The following is a 14,461-nucleotide window of genomic DNA, read 5'->3' on the forward strand; positions in this document are numbered from 1 at the left end:
AAAGAAGATACTGTACTCTACATATTCATGTAGGTTTGAAAGGATATCTGTGTATCTGGAAGAGAGAGAGAGAGAGAGTCTGTGGAGAGTTTTATATTAAGCAAAGTAGGTACGGAATTTTGGTTGTTACTGCAGTTTATAAGAATATATCCTGCTTTCTTAAAGTTTTATGAAATCTACATAGAAAGTATGTAAACGGGTCTAAATTATGGATGAGTTTAAGTATTTTAAACAAAATTTGATTTTTGTGTTGTAATTTTAATATTCATTTTCAATATTATTCAAATTATCCTTTAAGATATCCAAATTGTCCCTCAAAATTGAGCTTTATTAAAATTGTAGGGGGAAATCGGATAATGGCATTACGCCTCAATATTTAAAAAGATTAATTTTTTTATACTTTGGGTAAATATTCCTTAAATATCTGAGTTTCCTGCTATATATTCAAAGTAACGATAAAATTATTATTTTTCGAAATTGTTTAAAATGTTTGAAATTATTCAAATTACCCCGCTGTACCCTATTGAATCCCCTCACGCGTCTAATCCGAATGAATTGTGCATGTTTGTAACCAGACAGGATATAGTCCAGACAATCTGACCAAACTCATATCCCAAGTCAATATTTGTATATAAGGGACCAAGGAAATATGCTTTACACTTTGCCGTTACAGGTTAGGTTAAAAATGATATGTATATTCTTAGTCTTAACATCATTTGTACATATATTTCACATATTTACAAATTCATGAATATTGCACGGAGACCAATAAATACTATAAATATTTAATAATATACACAAATTAAAACAATAGCTTTAAATAATACATAATCTTTTACACACTTTAAAATTATTTAATTTCCGCGAGTCTGTGCAATTTATAGAAAAATACATTTATATTATTTTAAAAATAGTTTCAATGATTGTCTATATAAAGTAGCAGAATATTTATCACTCGCGTTATGTCTATTTCTACCAATGTAGATTAAGTTTATAATCTCTTTAATTTACTTTTCACCTTTTTCTAATTCTTAGAACTAGAGAGAAAGATAAAAATAAGTAATAAGTTAAATCGAGATTAAAGTTAATCTATATTGAATATAGAAATAGGCATTAGAGACATTACAAATTCCTTCTGTATTGCGATTACTTCCGATTTATAATATTCAGCATGACCATATCAAATTAAATTTAGTTATGCACATTTTGATAATTGGAATGTGGAATGGACTGATGCATTGTGGTGGAGTCATTCGATTCAAGCAAGTACACGCTGGTAAGTTTGCCATTAAAGGTGTAAGGTCCCATATCAAGACTGTTAAGCGAATTATCCGGCCTCTTTACCGGCCTGAGATTCGCTTGCCATTGATAAATAGAGGTCGGCTTACCGTTGTTCACGAAGTCGGCTGACAGGTTGTCCAAGTTCGTGATTGGACTGTCGGTTGGCTTCTTGCCAGGCTTCTTTTGCCATTGGTAAACGGAGGTGGGCTTGCCGTTGCTTATGAAGTCTATAGGCAATTTGATGAAGGAATTAACGGTCTGCTGAGAGGCTGGTTGAGGTCGCACGGGTCTCACGTGATGTAGCTGGATTAGTTGAGAAACGAGGGGTATCTGGGGCTTCAAGGAAGCGCTCGAGTATGTGGGTGGTTGCGAGATATATCCGATACCGGGTACAAACATATATGGAATAGGTGGAAGTCGGATATAAAAGATATCGCTCTCTTGATATCTCTTATCAGACTCGCTTGATGATCTATCCTTGGCTGTCAACTCTGAATTGTCGTTGTAATCGATTTCATACGCAGGCACCCTTGAGTAATGTATGATACGCGATAACAAAGGATAATCTACAAATAAAGCTTTATGTTTCCGTCCTTGTATCCTTTTTTCATTTGTCTCATTTTCACGTGTCTTCGATTCGGAAGTTTTGAGATGATGGATTGTATGCTTCAGAATTGATAGAGTAGTCTCGTTCGTATTTTCTACCATTTCATTTATTTTATCTGGACTGTCGTCTATTATATCCAAACGATTTTCCGTGGAAAGCGAAAGCGCTTTTTGGACTTGAGGGACTAAGCGGTTGTTCAATGTGTTTGAAAAAGGATTTGCTGCCACAAATCCGATTACAGGTATCAACAGGACCAGTACCATCGTGTGGGATCTGAAAAGAGATAAATGTGTTTTTGTAATATTGTAATCCTATTGGGAAAAAATGAATTAATTTATTTATGTAAAGAAATTATTAATATCTATATTGAACATTTAATATTGACATTACAATAACATGTTATTTTATTAAAATTATCTTAAAAATAATAATTAATATTGTTTTATAACAAATTAATAAAAAATAATATATTATTATAACGCTAATGTTGGATGTTTAAGAATGAAGGTTATTTTATTTCGGCAAGTAGAAATTTGCGTTTGTAGCAAGTTAATTATTTGATGTCTCATAGACGTCGTTTTGAATTCAGCAGAGGGAGAGAAAGAGAGAGAGAGAGAGAGAGAGAGAGAGCGCATACGAGCCAAAACGAATTGTTCGCTCGTTGGGGTGGATGTCCTCAGACGCGTTTCCTGTCTAGCTACGCACACCATTATCAGATCTTACATATTCCTGACTGCGCGCGAGATTGTATGTGTTTATCTGACGTCGAATAAATCACGTCCCTGTGAGTGAGAAAAAGAGTAGGCGGGCAAGAAAGGAGATAAGGATACGAACGCAGTGCGACGCGGCACGACGCGGCATTTGGACGTTTCGTGCCTTTTGCTCGCGTTGCGGTATTTCCCTCTTCTTCTTCTTCTGCAGCAATGGCGCGAGGCGAACGAAACAGGAGCACCAAGAAGGGTAATTGAAAGCGGGTTATAAAATCGTCGAGTCACGCATTCCAGCGGCAAAGTCCTCTCATGCTCATTGGAGGACCTTGCAGAAGGTCGGCTAACAGAGCGCGCAGAAATTGACCCATTCGCATTTGTCCTTCGAGGGATATTTCTATAACTAATCATAAGACAATGTCACTTCCTTCTACAACTATCGATAGCTTTAAAGGCAAACACTTGAGTTTTAGATATATTTTAAATATTCGTATCTTTTATATGTCTTATATTATATAGATATTTTATTACTAAATTAATGTTTCATTACTGTATAAATAATTTTCCAAAAATAACACGATGTTCTAATTGTAATTCCTATCTCAGAATTTTTCTCTCTTTTCCTTTCCATTTCATAGTTTTTTTATCTTTTATTTTCTGTTTCTTCAGTCGCAATACTTCGAACTATTTCTATTCATCCGTGTAATATGAAGAAAATGACAGCTTTTTCATCGGCTATGTTACAGTGCAATCAATACAATTGACGTAAGTGTAATGATACCTGGTGAAAGTCTTTCAATAAATGTTTATCATGCAGTTTAATAACTCCATCATATACTCATTAACTATTAGCAGTCGGCTACTTCTTTTTATTTACATAATTCGATTTGTTTTAATAAAAGTTTCTTAATTAAAAACTTAAATTAATTTGTATTAATGTTGACAAGGTATTTACTATTAAAGACTGACAATCTTATGAAAGTTCTCGTAACTGCCAAATTTTTTGTACAGTTACCTCATATAACATAATATTATTCTTTTATAATTTATTCTCATTTTTTATAGATATGTATAATTCATCTACGACACTATTCAATTTTTATTTAAAAGGGCGTTTTCATTTTACTTTCATTCGTGTTTGATTAATATACCTACTATTAATAGTGATAATTTTACAAAAAAAGCAGTACATTTGCAATAATACATAATAATAATATATTGTAAATATGTACATACCTATATTTATTTATGAAGTATGCAGCTAATAATAAATTATAATATAAATAAATTATCATGACATTTTGTAAACTATAAATTATAATATTTAGAGGTATTTATATCAATAGATATAAATACCTCTAAATAATAAAAATAATTAAAAAATGTACGTAATCGACAATGTCTATACCCTCCGGATACTGTATTAGCTACTGCGATCCGATTCTACACTCTCATGATAAATCTCGTGAGCATTATTTTATCTTTAATATTTGATAACAAGAAAGATAAAATGATTTCAAGAGCGTTGGAGCGTGAATCGGACTGCAACCTTAAAGATCATCAACCCTACATATATTATATATCGTGAATATAATATTATATCAATAGACTTCGCCACATATTTTAAGTGGAGTTCGGATATAATTGAGAATATCTATATTATCGACTATAGATACCAACTTTTTGATTACCAACACAAATATCTGAATTATACAAAAAATTATACAAAAAATTTGCAAATAAAAATGTAGATTTATTTTTTGCAAGTAATTACTTTTATACAGTTATCAACATTATCAATAAATAATAATAAAAGTATACTATTTTATCATCAATTGATATTTGTTTGACACAAAAGATGTAAAATTATTAAATATATATATATTTGTATAAGTATATAGTATAAGTATTATGATGCTATTGTATCATTATTTAGTTTATGACTTTTATTTAAAAAAATAAAAATAAAATTGATAGTAAAATTAATTTACTATCTATAATTATTGCTTCAAATACCTTAGTATTAAATATCTTAATTCCCATACAGCACAGAATTTGCAGCAATATCGCTGCAATATTGCTGCAACATGCAATATTGCTGCAATGTTGCAGCATTGTTGCTGCAACTTTTGTGCTGTAGGGGTTGATGTTACAGTTTTAAAATTAAAAAATTTTTTAATTATTGATATATAATCTTTAATTGTTTAAAAATAAAATGTTATTAATATTGCTTACAACTTAACATTTAGTGATTAATATTGCTATTTTAGAAGAGTCGCTATAAAGCATTTTTAATTTATTTTTTGAAAAAGATAAAAGATATAATGTTGCTGGGATAATTTATAATGTAAAAATAAATATTTCTTTGAAATATAATCGATGTACTAAATTGATATAAGAAATATTTGTCTAACGGTCTATTAATTTTGTAACTGTTAATTCTGTCTGTACCAATTAAAGTATGCTGGATCGTCCATTATGGACAATCGTTATCGCTATTGAAAGAATTTCTTCGACTTATAAGTCTCGCTACAATATGCTAAAGTATATCTTAATAATATTATATTATATTAAATACTGTATTCTGCATTGTTTCTAAATATCACTTTCTTCTATTTGATACACAACCAAAGTTTAGTTTCATTTGTAATCAGATGTTTATACATTTTTAATTTATATTGACGTATTAATTAAAACAGTATATTAATTTAAATAATATGTTGCTCCCAAGTTATTTATGGATTCTTGACATTCTTCTACTTTGATATTTTTCCAACGATATATGAAATATGTAATACAGATAAAATTAAAATAACCAGAGCTAAATTCAACACAATACGTATAATGTACGTATACCGCTAATGTATACTAATGTTTTATTTCTCGTATTTCAATCGCATTGTACGTGCGCGTATGGACCGTTATTCTTTGAAACAAAGTACCGATATGTGTCACTATGAGCATTACATGGTAATGTATTATTTCTCTTGTCGCATACGTGATTCGATACGAAACGAGTATTGCAAACGTACGCGCGGTTTCACAAAATGCGTGAATACACACATACGCATATATGTATATGTATGTGAAATAGATGTATGTAAAATTGTTTTTCTAGAATTATCTTTAGTAATTAAATTACTTTTAATTTATTCAACATTTCTTTGTATTTTGCATAATTATAAAAAGAGACAGATTTTTTTATAGAAACTCTTATACATTTATTTACGGAAAGTTTTCATCAAATTCTATGAAAATTAATTTTGAAAATAAAAATCATTCTGAGTTATACATCAATTTTATTTTTATTGCCTTTTCTTTGAATATCATTTCAATTTGAAAATTTCTCAATTTTATTTTTGAAAATAAAAGACAGATAGTTATATTAAAAAAAAAAACGTGCAACAGTTAACAGGAAGGAAGACATTGACCAGAAAGTCGCTGCTTGTAGCAAACGGAATGTATCATTCTGTTATCAATAATTGGAGATACTTAAGTTTGTGTATAATTTGTCGTGGAGATAAACAAGAAAACACTTATTGCTTTCTATTATATATTACAATTAACTTTTTTACGTTAATTTAATTGTCTTTTTTACATCCAATTCATTTTCATTGAAAATTCAATAATAAAGTCTCGAATCCAGCTATATTATACATACCTATATCAATTATAATAGAATGGTGACTTTTGATGTAATTTTTTGCAGATAATCACTTATTTGCGAAATAAGAAATAGAATCTATACTTTCTTCCGACACGTCCAATGATTAACAAAGCGTACATATGGCTTAATCTGATGGAACGTAGCCACTCAAAATTAGCTCGGGTGAAACTACCACTCTGCTCGCTAATATATCAATGACAATAATCACTAAACGATACTGTACCCAGTTATATTTTCTATGTAGTTGTATTATTATATTTCGCGTTTCGCTTCTTGATAAAATAGATTGCCCTTTTTATACGGATAACCTTCAATTTCAAAAAAGGAGAGAGTCTCAGAGAGTTAGTATTGATAGACAAGGGGATTCCATTGTTGACCCGAATAATTGCATATTAATTGCACCTACACCGCGAAGCGGAAACGGGGCCATTTTTTTTATCGTTTCCGAACAAAGGAAGATGTTATACAAACGTCCGGTGAAAATCATGTAGCCTACTCTTTTTTTTTTAATCGTTTGTTATACAATATTAGAGAAATGCCGAATAAGTAACACTGAGAAGCTCAAAGACGAATGACTATCATATTTTCGGGACATCTGAAATTATGTCTAACATTTAAAGAAATTTATGTAAACAAATATAACTGACAATGAGAATAAAAGAGTCAATGGTGTAATCGTGATTCTATTTAATTGGCATTTGGATAAATTGTCATTGATGTATGTTGTTTATTGACATAAAACACGTAAGAAAAAAAGATAGCTATCACGAGATACTCGTTCTCATTCGCTACTTCTTTAATCATCCAATTTTACGCTACTGATTTTAGCACGATATAGCGTATACGTACCTACGTGGAATTTCGCAGGATGTAGCGCGGAAGCTTATACGATGATTCATAGGCTATTGAAGAGAGTTTTTATTTTGCAATAAATTTTCAATATCCAACATAATGCATATCTCCACACGGAAAAAACAGTATAGTTGGTCTACACAGAAATCTGGTGATGCCAACCAGATTAAATACTAAAATATGGAGTAACTATTTATGTGGTCGCTTGAACCATAGTACAATGGTTAGGTTAGGTTATGTTGCAGCAATGACGGCATTTCACATATACATATTTTTAATTGTAAGCGTGGTGAGTCGCTTTTGCTTTTTGAAATTATAACTTAATTTATAGCATGATGTAACAAGAAATTAATTCTTATTAATAATTTAATTCTTATTACATTATATGCTTTATAATGTCACGATTGACGCAACTATACAGATATATAACTTATCCATAGTAAATGATCCCCTAACCAAGTTTTGATTATCACAACCAGATCGCGCTTAACTACATTGATACATCAAAGTAAATAAATCATATCAACCATACACATTCCTATCACATAAAGATAACTAGGATGATGTTTCTATATTGCTCACAACAACTAAATATTTTTAGTGTGTTATGTGAACTATACCTTTTTTTTCCGTGCATGTTTGTCTTTATACAGATTAATTAATCAAAGCGTTTTTATTTAGATCATCATTATTATAAAATTTAATTATGCACAGATTTTTTTTATTTTGATAATATCGTTTGATAAATATTATTTAATATATAGTGCAGTATTCTGTAAATGTTTATTTAATTATCGCGAAGCAAAATTTCTCACGCCGTAATATTTGCACCGTTGTAAATAAAAGAAAGGACAAAAGGATACTATATATTGCCTATTTAGAATAGCCGTTCGAGTCGCACGTGGCTCTCTCAGCAACTTTACAAGGCTCTCTAGTAATTACAACGGCAGGCGACGAAGGACTCTGTGAGACCGTAGATGCTTCCTTTCAAGATTGCAATCGGGTACAAGTGAATCCGTACTATTCGCCATACGCTGTTCGCAATTGTTACCACGAATCGCAGGAATCTTGGATTTGAGGAATGTCGATTGTGCGCAAGCCGATAGTGCCCGATTGTTAATTTCGGAGTTTAGCAGCTCGATCTGCAAGTAATTTCACGATATAATGAGAACGTGAGCGTACCACGACGCCGTAACCCGGACTCAAATTCTAAAAATGTGTCTTTTCCAACTTGGAATAACTTTTATAGTTGCACAAATTATTTTGACGTATACTCGTATAATAACGGTTCCATAAGTGCTAATTGTCCGTTAAAAACATTGACTGAGATTCTCTGAGTTTAGAAATATCCAATTTTTGTAATATAAACTAATTTAATATATATATTATTCTATTTTGAATAATGATTATTCTGCATATTATTATTATTATTACATTACCCATTTGAAAAATTTTATATAAAAGAAATTACTGTGTATGTAATTACTGTACAATCAGAAACGTTATAATCTGATGCTCGTATTTATTAATATATCTCCAATACACGATTTACGATTCTCATCAAAATAAAATATAAATTGAGTTGTACTATTATCACATAATCTCTCGGGATAATTTGTATATCTCGCAATGAAAAAATAGAATTTATTATCAGATACGGTTATTTTTTTTATGATCGAGAATCCTTTTTTTATTTTTTCTTACCTTTTTAAGAGAATATTGAATAAATTTATACATAAATAAATTGTAGAAAACAATCAGTACTATATAATATAAATATGTTGCAATTAATGATAGATTTTTATTATATATGAGTGTAAGAAAACATTCCAAGTGTTTGTTTACGCAACATAACTAAGTGACTATTCTCAATTTAATGATACCGGTAAAAATATATTTAATTTTTTTAATGTTTATAACGTGAATTATGGCTTTTTTTGTAAATTAATACCTTTCAATGAGTGTCTTGTATGGCGTATTAATCATCGCCACTATGTGGAATTACAAATCAATGATTCTATTAATTATTTCGACGAGAATCTGTGCAAGCAGAGAGAGAGAGAGAGAGAGAGAGAAAGACTACATTAAAAAATTTTTAAGAATGTACAAAACATTAATGACACGCAGCAACGGTATATTTGTAAATGATCGGATGCACGAATCGATTAACCTAGATAGAGCAATCTGTATTGAGCTTGTCTCATCTATGGTAAATATGTCATTTTTAAAGATTATTCGAGAATTTAGATTAACTGCATTAAATAATCAAATGATTTATATTGTTTACTTTTTTATTAATCTCGTATCTTTTAACATTAATAATTTATTATATCGATTTGAAATTGCTGTAATTTGTTCAAAATCCATATTGCTTTAATATATAGGGGAAAGTTGCCGAATGCGTACCACTTAACTTATTTTTTATTATCCATTTGGCACTGTTTTATATGCAAATGAACATTAGAAATTGTAGCTTCAGGTTTTGGACGCTTATTATTACATATTTAACTTTCCACCAATAACAAATTAATTTGTTATAAATCTTTTTGTAACATGCTGCAAAAGGTACGATTTAGGCAACCGGTCGCCTAAATCGTATCTATAGGTATTTTTTATCGTATTTCCTTTGAAAGTATTGAATTTATGAATAAAAACAATTAAAAATATAAGATTAATAAAAGAAATCATTAACTAATACCTAATAATTAATTAATACCTAATTTTAATAATTTATTGAAGAAAATCAAATATTTTATAATTATTAAATAACAATAATAAAAAAACAAATGACACAAAATAAATTTGCTTATATTTATTTTTGCACTTGATATTTATATTGATATCAATTATTAGTTTTATTATTGTCAGTTATCAGCCTTATCTTTTGATAGTAAACAGTACGAATCAGGAAACTTGACGAATTCTGTAAAAATATCGATTTAATCTTTACAATGGTTGCAAATATGTATATACAATGAATGTAAAATACTCTACAACAAATCTTCTTTTATATAAATACAAAAATTTATAATAAAATTGGATGATCGCGTTGTTATCAGCTACATAAGTTGATTAAAAATTAATATCAGATGTACCTGATTTTTTTAAAACGCCGCTAACATCCATAAAACAAGATGTAGGCTATTATATTTTTGTCTATATTACTTATTTCTTATATATTTTATATTATTGTTACTAAATATTGCCTATATTAACTAATAATATAAAATATTGATAAGGTACGATTTAGGCGACCAGTACGCACTCGGCAATTCTCCCTTATATTTGTTTATTCCTGAATGGTCAACTATTTATCAGAACGTTTTGAGAAAAAAACCACTTGACGAATGAATGCATTCAATGCTGTATCTGTAAAAAAATTCTATTTGGCTGATGACACAAGTACAAGTTGGCTGAAAACTTGTACTTTTAATAAATTGTTTAATTTTGTATCTCATATAGAATAATTAACATAATAATTCTTGGTTGTATAAAGATCTCATTAAGTTCAATGATCGCATCTTACTATCGTAGATTCCAATTTTACGAATGCCGCACGAAGTAACACACGATTTAAAAATCAATACACTTTATTTTCATGTTTTGCTATAAAAAAGCTTTCACCTCGTTTCTTCTTATTAGTATTCATAAAAGAATTCTGGAAACACATCATTGTATATAAAGCAAATATTGGCATCATATATACACATTAAGAAATCGTTTATTTGACGCAAGTAATCCTAATTGATATTATTTTGATAAATAATTAAAACATTATCTTCCTTCGCTAATTACATTGGATTAAATTACTATCGTGTAGAAACGGTTGGTTCTTGATAATGGTCGAATTGAATTTCGAGAGTACATAAATCGCGAGATAATCTACATCTCGTTTTCCAGATGCTGCGCACAGTAACGTTCAAAACACGAAACGATTCCTTCCTTTGGGATGCCGCTACCATCGACTCTCGGCGGTTTACCGCAAGAAATTGATCATTTATTACGAGTGCAGTTATTTACATTTGGAACAGTTAAGAAGTGAAATTTAGAGAACTCTAATCCGAACTCGGAACCGGTTATTACACTACTAGAAAATGCGAAAATCGTCCTACACGAGCGATTTTTATGATCTATCTCATGAATAAACGGTTAAATCCGTAGATAATAAAAATAAGCTTTTGTATCGTTTTCACCGTGAAAAACGATGATTTGTAAGGAAAGAAGCAGAGACGATTGCCGAGGAATAATTTAGCAGTAATTTTATAAGAACGAGAAAAACTAGTCATGGGGAATACAACAGGCCAAAGTAAAATCTAAAATCATTTTATCGACCGATATTCGTTAGAACGATTGGCAAATTGGTCATATTATATTAAATTTTGCCACGTCGAAAAAAAAAAAAAATTAAACGGAATTTATGGACTGGCAACTTAAAATATAAATCACAAATTATTAAATCAGATATCAATAACATTAATTATTATTATATTAATACATTATGTGTATACAAATATTGTAGATTCTATCATAAAATATAAATTTTTATCAAAAGTAAATAATTAAATCAAATTTGGGAAAGGCAATTTGAAAATACACGATGTCGTACGTATAGTTGATCGTTAGTTAAATGATAGCGACAGTGAAATAACAATGAGAAGAAGCGGTTTTGTCACATTATCATTCACAAACGACGCGTGTCATGACGATGTCGATCGCCAAGTTAATCTAAATCAAAAGAATTCTTTACGCTTTTCCCATGCTTGACTAGCTGTCCGGACGAATCTACATTGCAAGAATACCAATCGATGGAACGGCGATCGAGATCGTGATCGACATGATGCTAGTATGGCGATCACCTGCGAAAGGTCGTACGTGATTGTACTAACTTCTGTACACGAATAATCGCGTGGGTGGTATTGTGCCGATAAAAATCTTTTACCACGATAAAAATGCAAAGATTGATGATACAATATATAATAAAAACTTTAAGAAATCTTATATAAATACGCATCACTCTGATGTTATATATATAGTGATTAAATTATTTTTATATACTTGATCAGATTTTCTTCCTTTTACATAATCCATTAAAATATTTAAATAAGATAACAACATGAATAATCGATCACTGATAGTAATTTTGGACTTTTAAAATTTGCATAGGCCAGATTCACGTATGACAAAAGCGACGATCGAAATTATAATTTGGTCGATTGATCGCCTGTTCGAAGGTGTGTGATATTAGGTGTTTTAATAATTAATAATTTGATTAATTAATTAAACCAATTTAACAATTAATAATTACACCAACGTTTGTAAGAGATAAATAAATATATCTAAATTTGTTCAAGATTCATCAAATTGTTTAAACGCTTTACCCCCTTTCAATGAGCTCTCATTTAAATCTTATTTATCTTTTCTTTTCTCTGTACAACTTTTTTTAGGATAAATCTCACTCTAAAGAGTGAAATCTTACTCTTAAAGATTAAAAATTAAGCCACTCTTTATCAAGACGGGCTCAATTTTCGCTCTTTTAGAGTGAGATTCCAAAGAATTTAGAGAGTTCGTTTGTTTCTCTATTATATTATATTTTTTATATCGCGTATATCTATATTTCGATTAAGATCCGCGTAATCCCATTTCATAAAATTTCTGTACAATTACCCCATAATTAAGCATAATGATCGTCGTGTGTTTCAGAACACAATTATTCAAAACTTATTGTATTCGAAAAATTATGACAGAAACTCACGCGTACTCACCGCGTATTAGAGTCTCGCAGACAAAAAAATACGATGGATAACGCCAAGTTCAATCCCAAATGTCTCTTCTTTTCGTTTCGCGGATGCCGCTCTCCCCAAAATACATTCGAACGTTTTGATCCGTCTCTCTTTTCCAATCCGCACGCCCTTCAGCCGGCGAACAGCTGAGCGGGATTGTATCGCACGTTGCACAGGTTTACCGATTCCGTGGATTTGAGATCTTCTATCAGAATGAGGGCTTTTCTTAAGATCGTCCGTACTTATGTCGCTGTCCCCACTGAGGCAAACATACCTCGAGCATACCACTTGGACTCTTCGTAATCCGAGGAAGCTATAACTGTCCTCTCCCCCCTCCCCCCTTTAAAACAGGAGTACGATACGCACGTCGACATACAGAACGGCACACTTTCGTTCGTTCGCACCTCTTTCGATCCTTCACTCTTGCTGACGCATCTTCACTCTTCATGACACTTTTGCTCTTAATCGAAACCGAAGCGCCCGTAACAATCACAAGCCTGTATGAGTTGTCATTGAATTATTTTACCAATGAATCCATTAACCCGCTGAATCCTTTCCATATCACTGTTTTTCGTAATTATAACATTATCGATACGTTTCGCTTCCTGCACTGATCTTTTCCGTTAAATAGCCTAATTTTGGGAGATTTGTTTTAATCACTTTGATTTTAATGTTAAACTTTTCCGAAGGAAAAGGAAAGATCCCTCTTTATCATTCCTATGTTGTATCAAGATATAAGTTATTCGATGAAGCAATAAAAAACAATCTTTAAGAATATAATTCAAAGCTGTTTCTCTCGAGACGGTCTGCATTATTTTCACATCTTCTATTTCTCTAGATTTTAATAATCCTTGGTATATACGCGATGATTTCCGACGATTTCTTTACTATATACGATGAGTCATTCAAAGTTAATTTTCATCACTTTTACAAGTATAAAAATTATCTAGTCTTACGCATATTATCAATTACTTAATTGATACACGAGAATAACCTAATCATTCATACTAAGAGGTTTTACGTTCAAATATACATCACGTTTACACAATATAATTTTTATTTTATCGTTCGCATTAATAAGTAAGTCAACATACATTTGTTCATTCATTGGTTTATTAACTCGATAGAACTAATTTTCTTTTCGTGATTAATCATCTCATGAAGTCTTTGATATTGAGCGTTACTTGGCTCTTTGATTTCAGACTTTCTCCGCATTCTCGCTATATCAATGGGCACTTTGCTACTCTATCTATCTATCTATATATATTTATATATATATATAGTATATACGATCTGCTTTTACAATGCTACGTGTATAGCGAGAGGCTATAACGACTATTGCTCCGATCTGCTAATTGTTTTACTTATTGCTTCATTATTCAAGATAATTTGATAAAAGACACAAAATTCAATCAATGTAACAAGTAAAATATAAAATTACTTAAAATGCAGTTTCAAATGTACTAACGTTGTCCTGATCGCAAAGAGTCTCTCCCTTGATATTTTCGGTGCATCTTTTCGGTCGGAAATGATGCATTTTTTATAGTACAAAATTGCAATATAAATA

At 30.5% G+C, this 14,461-nt stretch overlaps 1 protein-coding gene across 1 annotated transcript; it reads right to left on the reverse strand.

Annotated features, from left to right (window-relative positions):
• Nucleotides 1-1,121: 1,121 nt before the first annotated feature.
• LOC108726899 (uncharacterized) lies at nt 1,122-13,158 on the reverse strand. Its single transcript, XM_018454720.1, has 2 exons — nt 12,877-13,158; nt 1,122-2,161 (listed from the first exon to the last, which is right to left on the reverse strand). Exon 2 carries the CDS (start codon nt 2,149-2,151, stop codon nt 1,192-1,194), a length of 960 nt encoding a protein of 319 aa, XP_018310222.1. The 5' UTR covers nt 2,152-2,161; nt 12,877-13,158; the 3' UTR covers nt 1,122-1,191.
• Between the last annotated feature and the right edge of the window lie 1,303 nt (nt 13,159-14,461).

Source organism: Mycetomoellerius zeteki, unplaced genomic scaffold (genome assembly GCF_001594055.1).
Source record: "Mycetomoellerius zeteki isolate Tzet28-1 unplaced genomic scaffold, Tzet1.0 scaffold449, whole genome shotgun sequence".
Classification (NCBI taxonomy): domain Eukaryota; kingdom Metazoa; phylum Arthropoda; class Insecta; order Hymenoptera; family Formicidae; genus Mycetomoellerius; species Mycetomoellerius zeteki.

What these genes read in the sequence shown, in the direction of transcription:
- LOC108726899 (XM_018454720.1), bottom strand. Translation starts at nt 2,151, where the DNA reads ATGGTACTGGTCCTGTTGATACCTGTAATCGGATTTGTGGCAGCAAAT.